Below are 22,430 nucleotides of genomic sequence, written 5' to 3'. Positions count from 1 at the left end.
GGAATGCTTTCATAAACACGTCTTCTTTTCTGAATTGTCTGCTTTCCTATTTAAATACTAAGATATATTTTTGTTTTTGTTTTTATATTCGTTTTACAATCAAATCCCTATCTGGCATTTATCTTCAAATTTGGTCCATATGGTTCGTTGACGAATAAAACATTTACATCTACTAGTCCTTTCCTTTGTGACACTTCCATTGGCTCAGGCTCTGACATTTTTTCCCGTCCCAACTGAGCCTATTTTCAAAGAAATCTCACCAACATATGAGAAAGGGGCATTTTTTTGCATACATTTATCTATTAAAAATAAATATTTAACATTAACTCACTGTAAAGCCAATCGCTCTGAATAAAGAGGCTGCTTTGATAAACAGAAAAGTATGAAACTGGGGTCACACTTTTGCAGTCTCATGTCAACCTAAGCATCCAATTAATTGTTGAATTTATTTTAATTGCTTGACATGAGCAACAATCTGATTTACCCAACTAAATAGCTGCAGATGAAAGTAGTTTTTAAAAACAGTTCTCCATGTAATCTCAAAATATTTTCTCCGATGACACTAAACTAGATTCTGAAACAACACCACGTGACAACTATCAACGGATGACCGGTATCTATCTAGTTTTTACTCTGGCACATTTTACATATATTACCTTATGTATTTTTACATGCACTTTACATATATCATCTCTTAAGTAACTTGCCCTGGAACACAGTACCAGTGAATGGCAGAGCTGAGGTTAACCAAGGAAATCCGGTCATGAATCTATATTCCTAAGCCCTGAATCTCCCACAGCACCCGGCACAGTGACAGATCCTAATATTTACCTCCTGATTTGGGGAGGAAGAAATCAATAGGAAGCACTTTAAGTATCTAGCCTTTACTATGGGCCCAGAGAAATTCTCCTATCACAAATTATCAAGAACTTGATTTAATCCCTATTCCTTTTTGTAGGCAAAAGTGTGTCATATGATGCAAATGTTATTTCTACATCCAATCTTTTCAGTACAGTACTGAGGTTTGGAAGTCTAATCTTCAACAGAGACAGTTAAACTGGAGGACACCTATTTTTACTTCTAAATACTGCTGAAGAAGAAAGCTGGGTTTGGCCCAGAGTTCATTCAAGCCAAGGCAATATGTTGGTCAGCATTCCAGCAAAATGGCTGTGGAATAAGAGAACCATCCTTAGCTTCTATGCTTTTCCTGGCTGATGTCAACTCAGCACAGCTGCGGTCTTAGCTTCTGAGCAAGTCTTCTGTTTCCAACTGTGACCTCTGAACCCTCTATCCTTGTGCTCCCCTTGGCCCCTCCCTAAGGCCGCAAAGAGAATGAGGACTTCAGCGTTTGTCTGTTTCCCTCATGTATGGCGGGAGTGCCATTTCTCAAGGGGATGTGGTATTTCTTCATTTCTCTTTCAGTTCACCTCCTTGTTTTTCTAGAAGAACAAGTAGCTCCTATATTATTGGTTTTCTCCTTTGAACCACTGGTTCTCAGACTTTTCCACCAAAGGGTTCATCTCTCCAGAAACATTTCAAGCAAGATAGAGTATAATGAGCACTGGACTTCTAGCAGGTCTGATGCTGAAAGGATGTTCTGCCAGACAGTGGTAAAATTACCTGTCTTTTTTGTGGTCCCCAGAAAGTAGGCTCTTTGGCATTCAGATAACAACTCATCACCATCCCATTTCACACATACTTACTAAGCTGGGATGCACCAGAATAGAAAAAGCACTGACATGGTCCCTGTCCTCTGGGTAGATATGAAAATAGGTGGTGCCCTGGGTACCCAATATGTGACACAGACAAACCTCAAGACCCCCATACGTACTGAGTGCCAGCACTGGGACTATTTGATGGTCCAGGATCCATGCAGAGAACTGTCCAATGGGCCGCTTCTTCCTAGAGGCAGGCACCTTCTTAAACAGACTTCAGTCTGCCTACTCAGCTCCTAAATCAGAGCTCTGGGTACCCCACAGTTCAAACTAACATTTCTTGGGCATCATTTTGCTCTTGGGATCAACCAGTAACAAAGGAACATTTCAGGATACCTTGACAGTAGGAGGTAGCAGTTTGTTACTTTTTGTTGTTGTTGTTATTACTTTTAAATGTGTTATCTTGAAGAATCTGAGGCTAAATTACCACTTAGAGGGGCACCTGTGTGGCTCAGCCGGTTAAGCATCTGCCTTTGGCTCAGGTCATGATCCCAGAGTCCTGGGATCGAGCCCCACATGGGCTCCCTGCTCAGTGGGGAGTCTGCTTCTCTCTCTGCCCCTCACCCTGCTCGTGCTCTTGTTCTCTCTCAAATAAATAAATAAATAAATAAATAAATAAATAAATAAAATCTTAACTAAAAATAAATAAATAACCACTTAGGCCAGACCTCTTTATTACATGATCCTTATAGAATTCCTAAATCATGAAAACCACTAGGCACCTAAAGGCAAAAAGTTATATTGTAATATCTTTGCAGAGAGAACATTTGACCATATAAGGGGTATCTGCTGGACTAGTTTTTGATATTTATATGATAATTGGTATACATTCACTTTATAAAATACAAGTTTATAAAGCAGACAAATTTATTCGAATGAACACATTTTTCACACGTGAGTGCTGTCTCCCCACCTAGATTATAAACCTCAAGGCTAGGGAGCATGTCTTTTCTTAGAGAGTGTGTGTCACGGTTCAATGCTCGCAGCAGATACTCTATATATGCTTGCTGGTATTCTGTGTAGACACAAGTTTCAGATATCAAATAATTTACATCTTACCCAAGGTCTGTCTTTCATTATCTACATCATTACTGAGATTGTCTAAGGAAAGGTTATCACTTATGTCGCTGACATAGGAGTCATCTTCAGAAATCTATGGGAAAAGAGACACACATTAGAGTAAATAAACCAGATTTTCCTCAAACCTTTAATCTAAGTCATCAAACATTTTGAATCCCACCATTATGAACCGACAGAAATAATTTTGGTTGTTTTCATAGAGGCCCATACACCAGTCTGCCTAGAAGGTGTTCACGATAAACACCTGTTATTAAAATTATTATAGTTTCTTGACTAGTTATCCCAAAGAAAACATAAGTAAACTCAAGACTCTAGTTATTACAGAAATTCTTATTCAGACTGCGTTTTCAGAATTTCTTAGTGTTTGCATAGAATGAATTATAATTTGTCTTTAAACCATTTGTGCAAGAAAACTATCTTCTATGGTAAGTAAGATTAGTACTTCTATACTAAAGGGGTAAAATGATGAATTCTCATTTTCACAAAGCAATGCCAACTATGATACGTGCTTATTCAGGAAAGTATGAGTTTTATGCATCAATATAAAACAGTAGTATATATTATAAGTGATTTATTATAATAGCCATATTACAGGAATTATAATAATATAATAATGGCATGTTATAAATTAACATTGGTAAATTCACTGATTAAAAAAAACCAAGATGCTAATTTCTGGCCCTGTGGCAGAAATATTACATTACCAAATAGTTAATAGTTAAAATGATTGACAAGTAATAGAAAAGAGGTATAACAAATTAAGTAACAGAAACGAGGAAGTACCTAACACCTTCTACGTTTGCAACCTCTTCCCTGACGTCTTGTATCTCTCTGTGTTTTTTGGGGTAAGAGTTACAAGAAAATCCTCAGAATGTAATGGTAGAAAGAGGCCACTAAGTTAAGCATTTCTAAAGATGGGTATTTACCGAACGAGTAAAGCAACGAAAGAGATTTTGAGGCACCTAACTGAAAACAGGGCTCAAACCTCATTTTCTGAAGAGCTTGGAGATAACAGAACTTCCTGTGCATCAAAAAACTCGGAAAGGGAGTCCGTGATGGAGAGTCTGCTCTCGTTGGAAAGCTGGTGGACCAGAGCTCGGCTGTCATCTCTGGAGTTTTCCTATTTGAAACGCAAACACAAAATTGCAAATAATTAGAAACAGTCTCAAGAGAAGCAAAATAAACAGCTGAGTTCACTGCACGATACACAAGGTCACAGGTGCATGCCAACAAGCAGCTCAAAGCAGAGGCCAGCTCCCAAGGCGAGGAGAAGCAAGCCTCACACAAAACAAAATGAAAAACAAAGGTCTCCCCCAAATGGGCGCCTCACTTCATAGGCACTATTGCTATTCGGGCACACGCAACAAATCTCAAAGCAAAAACAGACTATCCAGCTCAGTCTTGGTTCCATTTAAGAGGGGGAAAATTCCAACACTCTCTGAATCATATCCTCTTATTCTCTACCACTGCAGGATGTTTCTTTTCATCCTAAAATGTCTTCGGAATTGTACCCAGTGTATGTCCTTGCATGGCTGATTCAGAGCAATACTGCTTTCCTCTGCCCCCACGCTGTCCCAGAGGCCACCATGCTGCCTTGGAGGCATCCCTTGACAAATGCACAGCGTGGTTTGGTCCAGAAGTGTCCCTGGTGGCAGATCATTCATTATTCATGGACGAATGAGATAAATTCTCTTTGTCAGTCTCTCTCTAACCACAATGACTCTGAGAGGGAAGGAAACTCCTGATCCACTTTATAAGCCTCCCTACAAACAACACAATGGCATATCATGATTTTCTCATCTTGCATGGCCCTCCCTTCCCTACTTTGCTGGGCCTTAACTTCCCCTCTGGGAAGGACCGAAATACTTTGTCTGGGAATGTGCTTTCTATTCAATTTCCAAGTGCAAATTCAATACAACTCAACAAATTGAACAACTGCTCTATGTCGGCTTTGGGGAGATATAAGGATGAATAAGACACGGTTTCTGGCCTGAATGAGTGGCACAGAGAATGCATCCAACACGGGAGACCAAGACTCTGGAAGAGAAAGTACTAGAGAATGGAAGAGGAAGGTGAAATTGTTGGATTCTACTTTGGGCTTTGGCTTAGGGAGGGCTTCATAGAAGAGGTGACACCTGACTGGACCTAGAGGAATGAGAAGAGATTCAGGAAGAGATGATTCAATTCCTTCAAATCAGAGAAGACTGTTGCCCTGAACTTCCCTGCAGCTTATGTTTCTCACGTGGCTGATAAGGGAACTGCTTCTGCGTCATTGTGTATCAGATAAATGAGTCCCAGAATAATTTGGGGACCAAAAGTAAAAGCGGATTATGTCTTTTCCAGAAGTTTTTTCATGAGTTCAGGATCCACTCTTCAGTCTCATAAATAAATTATATCCAAGATGGGGATGCGAAAACAGGAGGGCCACAGCAGATTTTCAAAGTGGCCCCTTTGTGAAATGTTTACTTCAGGAACACATTTAAATGGCTATCCCTTCTTCCTAAATAAGATACCTGGTCGTTCAAAGGTCTGACCCTTTTTAATATCCATACAGCCTTGTGAAAGCATGCGGCTTCTCTGCCCTGACAGAGACCACTTCAGGATCTACAAACAAGTGCCACAGCTGTCGCCTTCAAGGGAAAGACCCGTCTCCCCCAAAGAGGAGGCACCAGAGTGAATAACTGAACTCCTTCAATGCTCACGGAAACAGCAGCATCTTCCTGTGTCTTGGTGTGTGCCGCTGCCATATAAGACTCTAATGATTTATTTACTTGTTCTATTCATTAATTCATTACTAGTCACTGCTGCTGTCTTCCTCCCTCTAGACTGGTGGATCAGAAGGATTGGCTGATCAACAGTGAAAATTATACACCTAGCCCGAGCCCCTTCTGGCGTTCCACCCCTCCAGAAACTTCCTATTAATACCCACTGAAAACTCAGTGGGACTGCAGTGGCCCCAAGTCCCTTACACACTACCTTACACACACAGGACTGCACTTGTTAAGTATGAACTTGGTCCATTCAGTTCACTAATTTCCCCACAAGTTTAGAAGGCCTGAATGGTTGTTTATCTATTTTTTTACATTGAAAAAAGATAAACAGAGAAAAGGGAAGGAGAGGAACACTCATAATCCTATCACACTAAAACCACTATAAGCCTTTTGATACATTTCTCTCCCATCCTTTTTATATGTACAGCCTTGCTTTGTTTTAAAATAACTTTACTCATATATACATATATATGTGTGTGCCTATATATCTCTATCTCTATCTATCTATAAACTTTCCCCAAACATTGATTGCAATCATTTTTTTAAAATTACAATTTATGCTGAGGATAAAAGTAGCATGTATTCCAAATAGAAAATACAGAAAAATGTAAATAAAATACATATTATTTAAAGCCTCATCACCCAGATGAGGCCCCTATTAACTTGTTGGTATATTTAATATTAAAATACTTGTGTGTGTGCATATGTGTGTGTGTGTGTGTGTATATATATATATATATAGTGTCTATTTATATGTTTATATATTATATACAGATATATAGATTTAAGTTTGAAATACTGGGATCACACTGTAGATAGTCTTTATATAGTCTGCTATATTTATTTAATATTATATTGTGAACTTTCCCCTGGGCTGTTAGTTTTTTGAGACATTAACGTTAGTTGACAGATAATACTTTATTACATATGGGTGTTAGAGAGTAACCCTTTTATGTATTAGAAATTAAGAGTGTTTCCAAACTTGTAAGGATGGTGAACATGTTTGAAAATGTCTTTTGTAAATAATGAGACATTATCATTATTTTTTCGAATCAGTTCCCCGAAGTAGAATTATTAAAAATGTTTATAGTAATTTATGTATTACCTAATAACTTTAACAAGAGAACCCCTGTTTTCTCTATATCTTTAAGGGCATAAAATACTATAATTTAGAAAAATGTATGTTAATCTAATTGTTTTGATTTGCATTTCTTTGTTAAGAATTAGATCAACAGTTTTTTTCTTTTAAAAAAAAACTAGCCGTAGAGATGTTCACGCTGGGGAGACTAGGTCAGGGTGCATGAGACTTCTCTGTGTTTCTTTGCACCTTCTTGTGAATTTGTAAGTATTACAAAGTCCAAAGTTTTAAAAAAACTACCTGTATTTGGGGGTTTTTGGTGAATTGTGTCCCCTGTTTTCATTCATTTGTTGAGGTCTTCAGTTGCTTGTTATTACTTATTAATTACTTACATATTAAAGACATTACCACCTATTTCACATTATCTGTCATTTTCACAGAAAATACTTTTCCTAGTTTATTATCTGCCTTATTTTTTCACACACACCATTTTTTCCCCTAAAAAATCCCGCCAGATCTAGTCAACGTTTCTTCTGTAATTTTTCTACTGCTTCCAAATTTAGGAAGTCCTCCCTACTCTAGCCATTTGAGAAACATTTTAATCTATTACAGTTTGAATTTTTATATTTAAACTCTAATTCACTAGCGATTCATTTCAGTGTGCAATGGAAAGACTTAAAACTGCTTTCCAAATTGCTTTTGAGCTGTGCCAACTGATTTTATTGAATAATCCATCTCTTCCCCATTGATTTGCGAGCCTCTTCTATCATATATTTGTTTCTTTTATACGAAATGGTGTTTATGTCTGAGATAGCTATTCGGTCCATTCTCACACCATCCCCAGCGTATTGTCGCTACTGGAGCTTCGCTCTGTTGTATCCTCTGGCCTGGCACATTCCTCAATATACAGCCGTGTGATGCTACTGAGAAAACACTTCGGACTCACCAGACGTGGACTGAAATCCCAGCTAGGTCTCTTACTAGCTGTGTGCCCTGGGGGAAGCTACTTCACCTCTCTGGTTTCCTTGTCCCTAAAAATGAAACTACCGTCGCCTGCCTCAAAGAACTGTGGTTAGGATTTTGTGAGTTAGGCATTCAACTGCATATGGAATATAGCAATCAGGCAATTAAAAGAAGTTCCCGTCTTCTCTTTCAGACGTTGTTTTAAAGTTCTTGCCTAATTAGTCTCTTAAATGGACTGTAGGTTTAGTAGAATGTTATCACCCAAAGTCAGCCTTTCATTGGGAACCTAAAATAATATAAGAACTAATAAGCTGATGATATTAGATGTTCACATTCAGAAACACAAAACAGGAGAACTTAACAGAATGTGGGAGTAATTTCTGATAGGAGAGAGGGGATTTTAGAATCTAGGAGCCAGGTTCAATGCCAAAGATATGGGTCATCTGCACAACTCAAAGGTAAGGGACAAAAACAGAAACTCAGAGAACAGAGCACCCTGGGCTGATCCCACTGTGGGGACTGACATTCCCTGACAGAATGCTTGGGGTGTCTGTGAGACACCTAAGAAAAATAAACGGGAATGGAATTTTTAGACCTGGGGCGGCCACTTCCACTCACTCTCTGGTTTCCTGAAGACAAGAATGGCTTTTCCCTTTCTGGGAAAGTGAGCCTGAGTCACCCAGTGAAAAGCAGGATAAGACACAGAGAACAGAAAATCACTGAAAGAGGAAACAGCAAGGAGAACACTCCATCATCAAGACTCCAGAAGGTTGTTTTGGAAAGTGTGAATGTGGGGGACACTATTGCTCCTCTTCAAGGACATTTAAGCCTTCAGGTACATTCCTTGTGAGCCCAGTTTAACAACATGCATTGTAAAAGACTTGTGATTCTGGTTTCCTTTCCAAAATGCAAATAAGCTCCAAAAAGCTCCAACAGATAAATATAATTAGGTGGTAGCACTATTTAAAAGGTAAGCACTGCCTCGCAACAGCATGAACCCCACGGAACGCCTTGGCGTCTGGCAGCGAACAACACTGAGTGACGGCTGCCCTCCGTAGTGCCGGGCCCTGCTGCAGCAGCCATGCAGAATCAGAGAGCTCCCCTGCTGAGCACACTTCCTTGCCCAGGCCTAAAATGAAGGTCACCCCCATAATGTTCAGGTGCTCAACATTATTTTTTTTTTTTACCTTTTTAAAGATTTATTTGAGAGATAGAGAACGAGAGAAGGAGACAGAGTTCACGAGAGGGGGTGGGTCAGAGGGAGAAGCAGACTCCCCACTGAGCAGGGAACCTGATGTGGGACTCGATCCTGGGACTCCAGGATCATGACCTGAGCCGAAGGCAGTCGCTTAACCTACTGAGCCACCCAGGCGTCCCAGGTGCTCAACTTTGAAGATGACTCAGTTTAGGTCTGGGCTAAAATGACTGAAAAGATCTCTTGGTGGGGTGTGTGTGGAGGAATGTCATGGTCAACTACTGACACGTCTCAGAAGTAACAGCAGCCTGGGAGCCTCTGCAGAGAAAGCCTAGGTCCCTCATCATAGAAGAGGGTCCCCATGGCTGTGGATGTCAAGGCCTCACCCTCGGTGCTGACCAATTTCAGCCTCTAGCCTTCTCATTGCCCAAACCCGCGGCTTCCCACAGAGTGAGTATTGGGGGAGTGGGGGGGTTGTTTTCTTTGAGGACAGGAAAAGGAGGAAGAGGGATTAAGCTTCAAAATTTGAAACTACTTTTAAAAACGTACACACACACACACACACAGGCATTGTATGTTACATTCCTTGTTTTTATTTTAAATGCTCTCAGTCTAATAAGTTTGTTAATGAAAAATTTAGCATATCTGAGGCAGGCTTATAAATATGATAGCTAAAAACAGTTTTAAGCCTTATTATCCTTTTCTACTTATTTTTTGAGTAATTCATTTGTAGCTTTTCTGCAGTTTCTCATTTTAAATGCATGCAAGGAACATTTTGTATAAACATCCTGAGTTTTGAGAAAAGACATTTTAACATATTATTAGTTGACCAAAACACTTCAGTTGTAATACAATTATTTTTTCCCTCACAGGGTACAGCTGTGCTTTTTAAAAGAAAAAAAAATCACAGGAGAAGAAGTTAACAGCTACAAAGAAAGGGGAGAGGGGATGTCACAGAGGGGGCAAAGGACGCTGGCAGGAACTTGGGATAACACAGGGCAGAGAAAATGAGGCCTCTTCAGAAGTAACGGGAGAAGATGTCTCTCTGTATTCCCACTCTAGTAATAACTAGTAAAAAGTGATACTTCAGAGGAAATGGGGTAAAGAAATACAAAGGGAAGAAGACTTCTGGGGAGGGGGTGGGGAAGGAGCAGTTTAACAAGGCAGTCAGCACACACTCAGGAAAGCCTTCTGGGCTCCCAGGCCACTCAGACCCTGCAGCAGTGGCAGGGCGGGGCAGGCAGAGATGTGAGCCCCGGTCCCCACTCCCAGGGGGGAACAGGGGCAGGGGGACGGGACAGAGGGTGTCAGGTGAGGGGGTGGCGGTCGTGGAAACATTCCCAGACAAGAAGCCTTACCCACCTCTGCCAGACTGTCACCCAACGTGGCAGCAGCCGGGGAATCGAGGAGCAGAGACTCAGCATGGATTCTGCATAAGCGTTCTTTAAGGTCTGTGTTTTGTGCTAGGGCCTGGAACATGTTAAAAATAGCGGGGCTCTGTTAATAAATGGATGTATCAGAAAAGCACAGCAGCAGGCCCAGGGGGATGGAGCCCTGAGTAGGGCCCTTCCTGGACTTTCTTCTTGAATGTTATCCTTTCTGAGATGCCAGGGAGATCAAAGACACTGAACTTTGGAAGTGACGTCCCTTCTCTGGTCTCACTTCTGGGGATGGGAGAAGGGGCTGGCAAGGCTTTCCTTTCGGTGGAGAAGGAAATCACCAGCACCGTAGGCTCTTACTGGGGCTAGTGGTTTCAGGGCCCTCCCTCCCCAGCTCCCTCCCCACGGTCCCAAGCTTCTCTCATCTTTAAAGAGGATGTTGCTCTCACCCCTTATGATTGGCCATCTTTTAATGTTATTTAATTTTCATACCAGTTGAACTGGATCTTAGGAAGTGTCCTTAGAAGTAGGATTTTTGTGGAAGATTAATTTTATTATTTCTCAATATATGTGATGAGTGTTTTATTCATTCCTCAGGATGAAGACATTTTATTGTAAAGAACAACAACGCACTTTCACTTACCTGGATAAAGGCTAAGGACCAGGGCCCTGGGAATGGGGGGAGGGATGTGGACACATGTAAACCCAGCCCTGGGCAGCTCAGATTCTCCATCCCAACCTCCCAAATGGGAAGGAACTGGCTTGAAGGTAGAGGAAGATGTTTCCAAATGATCCATCTTTGGAAAGGGACAAGTGTGCCTGATTGTCCCCCCAGACACTCCCACAGTCAGCTCCCCAGGTGCTTGTACACAGATCCATCCTATCTGTCTGTCTTCCAGGCTCTCTTGCAAGAAGCTTGGAGCCTTTCCCATCCATTAGTGCCCACACGGTCTACCTGCTGGGATCATAGTGGCACCATCCCGTCTATTGCCTGGATCTCAAACAGGATGTTGGTTTTAATTTTTAATATCCAGGAATGGAATGCGTTATTTGGAAATTCTTGAGGATCATTTAGGAATCACTGAGTAAATGTTCTTAATACACACAAGTACATGTAACAATCTCTATGGGGTACTCACTTTTTTCTGACCAACATTTTGCTGGTATCTTAGCATCAGTGGCTAGAATCTATACCAGTGGCTAGACTCTTAGTGGGGCCCAAAAAATGTGTTATTTTAGCAGCTTCTCTTTCTTTTGTAAGTCACAAGCAGAAGAAAGAAGAATGCCAAGATTGCATATACAGCACAAACATATCCATTCTGATGGCCCAGAGATGATACTAAAAATGTTATTTTTAAAAAATAAGTCTTGAATCTAATCCAGAATCCAAGCCAAAAAGAGGAAAGAGGGGATCATTTTGTTATACCTTAAGTTTCCAAAATCCTGAACATGGGAGAGAGTAAATTCCTTAGAAGGGTAACAGCTCTGGCCTACAATACCATGCCCTCTTCCAGACAAGCAGACCGAGAAGGTGAGGCCAGACCTCAAGGGAGGAGGGCAGGAGAGAAGAAGACCACTGTGAGAGGGGCTTGGGGGAGCCCATCAGAGGTACCTTCTAGAAGTACTAAAAGTCAGTAAGACTGGGACCAATAAGAAATGCTCTGTAGCACTAAAAAATACACTTAAAAAAACCCAACAACCCCATCTCACTTCTCTCAAACCCAAACAGCACCCAGAGTCCACTGCAATCCAAAAGGGGGTGTTTCTCTCTCTGACCTTAGAAAACCAGAGCTCCTCAGGGTGGATGACATTAAGACTCTATGTGGGGTAAGTCCATATTATTTATTTCTTTCAAAGATAACATACTTGGAATGTCAACTGAGTAAATACTCCTTAAGTATTTTTCAACAACAAATATGTACTACTGGGAACGTGTTTCCCATTAAGGTCACACCAAAATCATTACTTTACTTTTCTCCGTAACATGATGAATCAAAAAGATGAATGGCTATTTTCTAGTTCTCTCAAAGCCGGGATTAGCTCCTGAAAACAAGACCCTAAAATTCATCACCCCAACCTAACCCTAAACAAAAAGTTCAGTATTCCCTCAGCTGGTATTTTCACATTACCTTCTCTTTACAGTAGGGATTCGAAAGGACAAGCAAAGACTAGGAGCATAATAAAATAACACAAAAAAATAAAAATAAAAGAAATATATAAATAAATAAAATAAATGTAAAGAACATAATAAGTATGTTATTTTAAAAACCATCTGGCTTTTCCACAGATACAGAGTGAGCAACCAGACAAAGCCAGCTGTTCAAAGTAGAGTCCTAGGACACTGCGCCTGAATGGAACCCAACTGCAATCAAGGGGAAAAAGTAGAGACAGTGAATAACAGAAGGGCTTACTGAAAAACATTTGAGGCTTGACAGTGATTTTTCTGTTGTTAGGAAAACACAATGATTATCTGACATTCCTTATGACTCCTCTCTTTGTGCCCATGCAGGAGAAAGAAGCTAAATGTTTTATATCACCAAATCAAATCAAAGAACTTCCAAATAACGTTGAAAGAGTGGTAAGCAGGATCAGTGCTGGGCAGCAGAGGAGATAAGAGTGAATTTAAAATTGCCTGCTGCTCCCTGTCCTTTGCAAAGTCAATCTAAGCTTGAGAAGTCTTTGGTACGGGAACCTCCAAACTGTCGGATTTTGTAATGAGAAACAAATGTCTGTAAGACCCCCACAAACATACAACAAACACTTTACAGAAACAGAAAACTCAAGGTAAGTGGAAGGAAACCAAACGTCAAGTATCTAATGCTCAGTGAAATACTAGGCACGAGAATTTGAGGTCGGCTCGCTTTGGGTGTTCAGAATTAGCAGATCCGATACAAGGTTAAAATAGAATTTGGATAATTTGTTTGGTTTTCTCATGAATTTTCAACACAACCATGGAATTGGAAAATATAAAAAAATTCCTCAGCTTGGCCAGGTGGTCAGGCGTCTCTGTGACAGACATGCAACTTACGGATGACAGGGCGCGCTTCAGGCCGATGACCTGGGCGGAGGGGGAAGAGGAGACATCCTGCTCCATCAGCTGCTTCAGCTTCTCTCTCTCCGTCGATATGGTATTAAAAACTGACCTTAAAGTGAAGTAAACTATAAAGATATAATCATTATAAAAAGGAGTAAAGGAAGAGGCATAATTAAACACAAGATACAGAGACTCATATTTCTTATAAAGGACCTTAGAAAAGTAACAGCCCCGAATAGTGAACTGAAGGGTACAGCAAATGGACACTCTAAATTGACTGTTAAAAAACACATCTGGGGGGGTGCCTGGGTGGCACAGTGGTTAAGTGTCTGCCTTCGGCTCAGGGCGTGATCCTGGCGTTATGGGATCGAGCCCCACATCAGGCTCTTCCGCTATGAGCCTGCTTCTTCCTCTCCCACTCCCCCTGCTTGTGTTCCCTCTCTCGCTGGCTGTCTCTATCTCTGTCCAATAAATAAATAAAATCTTAAAAAAAAAACACATCTGGAATGTACAACACCAAGAGTGAACCCTAACACCAAGAGTGAACCCTAACTTAAACTATGGACTTTGGATGATAATGATGCTTTGTTGTAAGTTCACTGATGAAAACAAATGGACCATGCTGGTGGGATGTTGACGGTGGGGGAGGTTGTGTGTGTGCGGGGGAATGGGGCGCGGTTATATGAACTCTGTACTTTCTGCTCCACTCTGCTATGAACCTAAAACTGCTCTGAAAAATAAAGTCCATTAAAAAATGTAACAGCATACACATTTTTCAATTCCAAACCCCCTATCCACTCTACAATTCCAGGAATTTATGACTTATCAAGATATTTTGACACTTTTTGAAAGGCCGCTTCTGGATTCTCAATTATCAACATTTAGTTTTGTTTGTATCCCCAAAGACTGAAACTGTTTGAAAACAAAGCTTATTGGTTGCTGGGGAATCATGAAACTAGAAACCAAGAAACTAGATAGCACCTTAACCAGGTGACCAAAATTAATCACCAGTGAGGCTCAGATGGACTTCGTGCGCCTCCGGGTGTAATATCCTGGAAAAGATACGCCTCCGTTTGTGTTGTACACCAGCCAGGGACAGAGCACTCCACAATGAGGAACATCTTATATTTAAAAATCGATCTGGATCCTTCAAAAGCATCAATTTCATCAAAGAAAAAGAAAGGCTGAGAAACTGCTCCCAATTGCAAGAAACTGAAGAGGCATGACAGTTAATGTGGTATCGTGGGCTCGATCCTGGACTGAAGGGGAAAAGTGCTACTGAAGGACATTACTGGAACTGCTGACGGCACCTGAACATGAAAATAGGAGAGATGAAGTACTGCTTCAACGTGACGTTTCCTGAATTTCCTATATGCTGTGGTTAAGTAACACACTATCCCTATTCTTAGGAAACAGATACCACGGTATAAAGGCATTAAAAAAAAAGGCACAGTGTATGATTCCTACTCTCGCATGGTTCAGAAAAATGAACACGTACGTGTTTGTGCACATAGAGTGTGTGTGTAGGACGAGGTAAGATGTATGTGGCGAAATATTAAAAATGATGAATTTGGGTAAAGGGTTATCTGGGAGTTCTCTGTATTATTCTTCCGACTTCTCTGTAAATTTGAAATTATTTTAAGGTGTTGCCTACTCTCTTGTGAGTCTTCCAGCTGCTTGCTTCAGAATCCCCAGGCTCTAAACTTGGCATTCAGCTACTCGGTTCACTTTAGTGAGCACTCAGCTACGAGACAGCTTAGCACGGCGAGGCACTCAGGTGAGAGAACTACGGTGTTTAAAGCCCACTAACGCATACAGCAAAAAATTCATCCGATGTTGATCACATTCATATGAGTTATCTCCTAGGGATGGGGAAATGCTATCTAAGTTACTGATCATGGATATCACGTTTGAATATTATCTTTCCAGTCTCCTTTATACATTTTGTTTTAGAAAGGCAGGAAGAAGGAAGAGGCAGAGACAAATGTCTTCTCACGTGGCCTGGCATGTTATTGAATTCCACAGGGTTGCATTTTTGGAGGCACTGTCATTCAAGAGCGGCCGATTTAGTATCGCAGAAATGAAATATGCATTATTGACTTCCTTCCCCCATTTCCACAGCCACAAGGACAACTGCACCTCCCATAAGTTGTCACTCTACTTGTCTGAGATTGTGGTGTTCAGTGATGAGTTTAGACCATTTTTGTAAAGTTATCATACAAATAAGCAATTTATTTACACACACACACACACACACACACACAGAGTTTCCTTAGTTTATTAAGTACAATTCATCTCTTCTGTCAACAGAAGACAGGGTAAATAGGTACTAAAGGCATATAGGTACTAAGAATTTTCTAACAATGTCTATGGAACACACTTAGCTCTTTGCTTTAGACAATTCCATCCAGCAAAATAATGGGCAGCACAACAGAGTGACCACCAGCGTGGGCTCCGAACCAGCCCTGGATTCTTCCCAGCTCTATCACTCAGCCACTGCAGACCCTGGACAAACATGTGCTGTACCTGAACTCCCCTTTCCTCATGTGTAAATGGGGGTCATGATAGCGTTTACTTTGTAAGATGGTTATGGGGATTAAAGACGATACTGCGGGGATAGCACTTAACCCCACGGACAGCATGTGGTAAATAATAAGTGTTGTTGCCATAATAATAGTGATGGTGATAAAAGCAACACATGAGGGCAAAAGTGGTGGCGACCTGAATACGGGTTTTAGGGGAGTACTTTGGTCTCTTGCCAGAACAATCATCAGTAACTGCGTGCAGGGTCCAGGGTGTGTGAATGAGGGACTGACCGGAATCTGGTCAACAGAGGAAGAGCAGCCCCAGCTGGGGAGCACCGAGCCCCACAATGAACATTTTACGTCCCATTAGATACGCACCCCCGACCGCACACACACTCTGTAGGATACCCACACCTGTGTGAGTGGGTCCCGGGAGAGTACCTCTTCACTGCCATGGGTTTGGGGTTTTTTTTGTCTTTTGGTATAAGTTTCCTTAATTTGCTATTACAATTTCCCTTTTTTAAACTGAGGTATAATTGACATTTAAGCTTATATGCGTTTTGGTGTCTACCATGATTTGATATCTGTATCCATTGCAAAATGATCACCGCAATAAGTCTAGTGAACATCTGTCACTTTACATTGTTACAAAAGAAAAAAAATTTTTTTCACTGTCATGTTTATTGCTTTAGATTAAGTAAATGTGGCTCTCAACTAGCTGCCACTTTACCAGATCAATTCCTCTGCCTTTCAGACGGCCTGCAGGAAAGCAAGGCCCTCAACCTGATGAGAAGATTCCATTTAAAATGGGCAGAATACACACCCCTTGGTTCAAAATGGAGAACTGACAAGACTGCGGTGGGCATCAAATCAGCAGAAAGAAACTCATATAGTCCCTATAGTTAATTTTCATGTGTAAACTGCCTCCTAAAGCACCTGACAAAGGAGCTTGGATGACCTGATCGCCCCGCACTGAATTTCTTTAATGACTGGTGAGGCCCACTCAGAGGACATTAAAATAGTCATTCACACCGGCCTAATGATCCAGCACATGCAGAGCCATTGTTAGAGGCTGCTCGTGGGGGACTACATTTATATTAACCGTTAAAGACACAGGATCCCAGAGGTGGGAATATATTCTGTGACAGAATGTTTTCTTACTCATTTCTAACATGAAGCTAGAGAAAAATAAAAAAAACAAAAACAGAAAGATCCAATGAATGCATCACATCCATGGGTATCTGACAGAAAATAGAGCCACACAGAAAGTCCTCCATGCTCAGAGCTACGAAGAACCCCAAAGACCAACTCCTCTCTGCCTCCAAACTTCCTCGCTGGTGGTTTTTGGACCCTGTTTCTCAGAGCATTTGCCCCTGTCCTAACGCAGTCCGCTCTGCCCCCAGACTCTGCGGCAGGGAAGGAAGTCCTCCTGTCCCCAAGTTGAAATTTCCCTCAGTGTCTCCTCCTTGGCAAACAGAACTACCTCTTTGTCCAGGCGGTGTTCAAGTATCGAAAGACAATGATGGCATCTCTGTTCACTCGTCTTTCCCAGACTGTCCTGAGCCATTTCTCAGACTCTCTCACTGCACTAAGAGAGTGGGACGCAGCTGAGTTCTGACAGAACGGAACGCCATACACCTCACACAACTGACTCTTGGACGGCTACCTTTCCTGTTTCCACAGGCTTCCATGGTATTCTTTTATTATGTTAGATGGTAAGAGTATAGTTAGCACGTCTGCATGGTGAAGGGTGGAACCGAAGAACACCCGTGCTCTTAATCGATCTGAGCTCTACGGTTTACTGCGCTCCTTCCTGGCAGTTTCTCGGCATCACAAAAGAATAAGGTCTGGGGGAAGACAGTTAGGAATGCCAGACACCACTCTACGGAGGCAGTCTGGTACAAGGGAACACATTTTGTAACAAGGCAAATGGGAACCAAAATCCCATTTCTACCACTCGGTTGCCATTTAGATTTTGAACAAATCCTTGGTTTCCACATCTGTATATGTGGATAATGCCCATATCTCACGAATGTTCTAAGGAAACCGTGAGAAAACATACTATCGTATAGCGCACAACCCACAGTAGGACTCATTATTTTTCTTCCACTCTTTTTAATGAAAAGTCCATTTTGGTGAATTTTCTTTAAAATGGTAACATACCTAAAATATCTGGGATGGCTCGATCTTCTGTAATCTGCTTCCTCTCATTTTCAAACCTCACAAGATATCCATGGTTTTAAAATACTTTCTGATATTCTATCCAAATAGTTCTTTCATTTAGATACGTTAGGTAATTTGATTAAATTATCCTACTTATTTCCGGAATTTACATAAATACAATTGCTCGGCATATTTTTATGCTGAATTCTAAATTATGCTTGATAAATGATCTGGCTTTTCTTTAAATTCTGTGTATCTTCTAGCTTTTAATCTATGAAAAATGATGGCACGGTGACATGCTTGGCTTTTTATCCGATGCTTCCAGAAACTCAAAACAGTTCAGAAAATGATCCTTCAACAATTAAAACTCAACACAGGAGAACGAATCAGAAACAAAAGAAAACTAAATAATGGAATACAGTTTAATTCTGTTCTACTTTTAACCTTTTCATTTGTAAATGAGGATTTCCCTCTCTGAAAATACCTTCAGGAAAGTATCATTCATTAAACCTAACCTTGTTTCTTTCCAAAGTAGAACATAAATGCCCCACTTCCATAGGACCCTGGTCCTATCCTAGTCCTTGCTTTCCTATCCTACAACTGTTGGCCATATTCAGTCATTTCTATTTCACCTAAGAATAGAACACTGTCTCATAAAACCTTCTTGTAACAATAAGCAACTGCATGAATTCTTTCTATTCGGAACAAAATAACCAATCGTAGAAAACAGTTACGGAATTTGAGACCCAAAAGTCAGGAGAACTACTTTAGGACATTTAACAGATAAGGCAACCGAGGCCCAGAGAAGTTAACTGGTGAGATCAAAATTCCACAGCTAGTCTTAGCAGAGTGGCCTAGGATGAATGCCTATCTCCTGACTCAGATGGTACAGAGGGTTAGCTCCATAAAGCCTTATTATTTACCATGTTTCCTGCGTTATGTTTCACAAGAACTTTAGTTCCTGGGTATCAACAGTTACTGGGGAAGTGAGGGAAATTTTTCCAAATACACTGATAATCACTGACTTAAACAAAGCTAACAGACTTCTCTGCTGCAGGACTTCTCAGGGCCTTTAATATTTACTATTGTTGTGTAAATTCAAAGGGGACCATAGTCAGCAGTGTTTTCCAAGCATTTTTAACCATGGGATTCTTTTGTTTTTAAAAGCATTTTATGGGCAAGGTGTTCCATGAAATATATTTCGAGAAATGTGAAAGTTAATATATGCACTGTAAATTCCCTAATGACTTTTAAGTTTTAGTACATTTTGTTCTCTGCTTACCTGTGTGTCAACATATGTGCAAAGGCAGACACATGAACCAATGAAAATTATTTCAATGATATGTCATAAAAATCAAATTCCGTTTATAATATATAAGAAGGGCTTTTCACCTATGATGGGTATATATTGGCTGTCTACCCCTTGATCACAAAACAGAACTCGGATGCATTTAACAAATGGAAGAAAAAGCAGGGAACACACACTATGCTACAACATCAGTGGAATTCCCACATTTAGTTCCCCTCTCTGGAATCACAGTCGAATAGATTAGTCATACAGTCAAGAAAGTACCATAAAAACTGTCCGTGACCATGTCAGGCTCACACAGGAAGAAAAGTCAAGATGCTCCGAGTTTGAACGTATGGAGGTGAGAAAGCACGCAAGCTCGCAGGACTGAGGACAAACCCAAGAAGCGTCTCCATTCCATGCAGCCTCTGAGTCACAGCCTGTGTACAAGGGACTCCCAGAGGTCCGGCAGTCGCGCCAGTGGACTTGCAAACCACGGCAGCGAAATGCGGCTTGTTAGGCTCCGTGGGGAATTCGAGTCTGTAAACCCATGGGGCAAAGGCTGTCGTTGTGGAGGAGTAAGTGCACCTGGACCTTTCTCGGAGCACATATCTTGGCCTGGTCTGGGCATGTGGCAGCTCTGCAGCCAGCTGTTTTTAACAAAGCCTGAAAGGCCAAACAGCTGGCCGCAGCCCATTATAGACAGTCCACGAGGCTGGGCCCTCCGCGGGAGGACAGGGTCAGCGGACCGACTCCACATGGCCACCTGTCTCTTTCTGCAGAGGGAGCAGCTTCTTCCAGGATAAAACTCAGGATATCCCTGCTGCGGGCATGCATTATCTTCTCATTTGTAAAAAAGACAGTTCATGGTGTTTTGGTTTTTTTAAAGATCTATTCATTTATTTGAGCGAGAGAGAACATGAGCAGGAGGGGCAGAGGGAGAGAGAATCTCAAGCAGACTCCCCGCTGACTGCAAGCCCGATGCAGCCTCAGCACCTAAGCCGAAACCAAGAGTCAGACGCTTAACCGACTGTACCAGCCAGCTGCCCTGACAGTTTCTGTTATTAAAAAGTGATGCTCTTTTTCAGGAATTTCCTCCCCTAAAGCCTAAAATGCGACACCCTAATTACAACGGATCCTCTACTACTAGAGAACACAAAAGGGCCTGCGTGAAGTGCTTTGAAGGTCCGCGGCGGGTGATTCTTCCCCTCTTACCGACTGATCGTACAACAGCATTGCAAACACTGACCACGTTCTGACAGCAACGAGGACGCGAGTTTGACTGAGGCGGGGATTTGTAAAGAACATGAAATGGTTTCTCATAACCAACATGTTTTATGTTTGTGGGGTAAGGGAAAAGGGAGCTAAAGGAATCAACGATGTCATGGGAGAAAAACACGGGGCGAGGAGAATAAAGCCGCAGAGCCACCACCTTCCTTCCTCTCACTTCAGGCACTGCCCTCCCATTAAAAAAAAAGATTTTTAAGGCGGGGAGGGGCAGAGGTAGAGGGAAAGTTCTAAGCAGAGTCCACGTCCAACTTGGGGGTCAATCTCATGACCCTGAAATCATGACCTGAGCTGAAATCAAGAGTCTGCCACTTAACCGACTAAGCCACCCAGGCGCCCCACTGTCCTCCCATTTAAACCTTTTAAACCCATTTGCCCCTTTAAAAAATAATATATGACATTTTTAAAAAAGATAAACAGTAAGAAGATAATAAGCACTTACAACTCCAGCCTCCATCACTAAAATGCTGGTATAGATCCTTCCAGACTTTTTAGTACACCTATATATGCCAGATTTATATAATTTATTTTTTCTTAACAGACAGGATCATACCTAGACATTATTTTGAGACCTGTATTTTTACTCAGTGGTATGTTGTGAACATCTTTCTGCGTCTACAAAAGTAGCCCTGGCCCACCCCCTCCATAAGGGCGGTGAGACACGAGGATCTGGGCCAGGCAGGGTAGGATTTAAGTTCCAGGTGGGCCACTTTCTACCACTTTCCTACTCAGGAAGCTCTTCAGCTTCTTCAAGCCTCAGCCTTCTTATCTGTGCAATGAAGATTACAATACTATCTGCCCCACACGTTGTTGCTAGAATGAAATGAAACAGTGCATATAAAGTGCATGATGAATCCCTGACCTCCTAGCTATGTGCTCCGTATCAGGAAGCTATTTTTATTATTGTGGCTGGTGACTATTCTATCATATAATTATATTGCATTAAAAAATCCAAGTTCCCTATTGGTGGGCATTTAGGTTATTTCTATTAAAAAAAAAAAAACACCTTTCTATTTTGAAATCATTATAGTTTCACAGGAAGTTGCAACAACAGTACAGAGAAGTCCCGGGTACCCTATAGCCGGTTTCCCACAGCGGTAACATCTTCCAGAACTGTGCTACAATAGCAAAACCAGGAAACCGACACTGGCCTAGTCTACAGCTCTTCTGCAGATATCACCTGTTTCATGTGCTCTCGTTTGTTTCTGTGTGTAAATATAGGTCAATGCAATTTTATCACACGTGTAGACTCATGGAACCAGCACCAAAGTCAGGATGCAGAACTTTCCATGACCATCAAGACCCCTCTTGCTACCCCTTCATGATCACACCCATATTTTCCCCCTTCCCTAAGCCCTGGCAACCACTAATCTCTTTCTCTAATTCTGTCACTTCAAAAGTATTAATACATGGAATCATACACTATGCAACCTTTTGAAACTGGCTTTTACTCATCATAATGTCCTTGAGATCCACACAAGTAGCTATGCGTATCAGTGTTTGTTCCTTTTTAGTGTGAGCTGCATTCCATTATAGGGACATCCCATAGTTTGTTTAATCATGCACCTGTTGCAAGACATTTGGGTTGTTCCAATCTCCGGCTCATAGAAATAAAGCTGCTCTGAACACATGTGTACAGGTTTTTGTGTAGACTTCAGTTTACATTTCTCTGGGATAAATGGCCAGAAACGTGAACATTGAGGCATATGGTAAGTGATGTTCGGCTTTATATAAAGCTGCCAAACCACCGTCCAGAGCGGCTGTGCCATCTTGCATGGCCACCAGAGACCCAGTTTCTCCACGTCCTCGCCAGCATTTGGTACTGTATCTTTTTAGAGCTGTAACGGGGTACAGTAATACCTCACCCTGGCTTTAACTTGCTCTTCCCTAATAGCCAATGATGTTGAACATCTATGTCTAAGTTTTGATGCGATTAACAATGCTACAAGAGA

At 41.5% G+C, this 22,430-nt stretch overlaps 1 protein-coding gene across 8 annotated transcripts in view; it reads right to left on the bottom strand.

Annotated features, from left to right (window-relative positions):
• Positions 1 to 22,430, bottom strand: part of OSBPL3 (oxysterol binding protein like 3) — a 176,579-nt gene that overhangs the window by 34,919 nt on the left and 119,230 nt on the right. For 5 of the 8 annotated variants that reach the window (XM_040644176.1, XM_040644179.1, XM_040644174.1 and 2 more), the window contains 4 exons: positions 13,210 to 13,340; positions 10,165 to 10,272; positions 3,781 to 3,915; positions 2,775 to 2,868 (listed from right to left, as the gene is read on the bottom strand). In XM_040644176.1, coding sequence (XP_040500110.1) covers positions 2,775 to 2,868; positions 3,781 to 3,915; positions 10,165 to 10,272; positions 13,210 to 13,340 — 468 coding nt within the window. The remainder of the gene's footprint in view (positions 1 to 2,774; positions 2,869 to 3,780; positions 3,916 to 10,164; positions 10,273 to 13,209; positions 13,341 to 22,430) is intronic. The other 3 variants (XM_040644180.1, XM_040644181.1, XM_040644178.1) reach the window with 1 other exon arrangement.

This window comes from Ursus maritimus, unplaced genomic scaffold (assembly GCF_017311325.1).
Source record: "Ursus maritimus isolate PB19 unplaced genomic scaffold, ASM1731132v1 scaffold_3, whole genome shotgun sequence".
NCBI lineage: Eukaryota > Metazoa > Chordata > Mammalia > Carnivora > Ursidae > Ursus > Ursus maritimus.
This window is presented reverse-complemented; position numbering and strand designations above follow the sequence as displayed.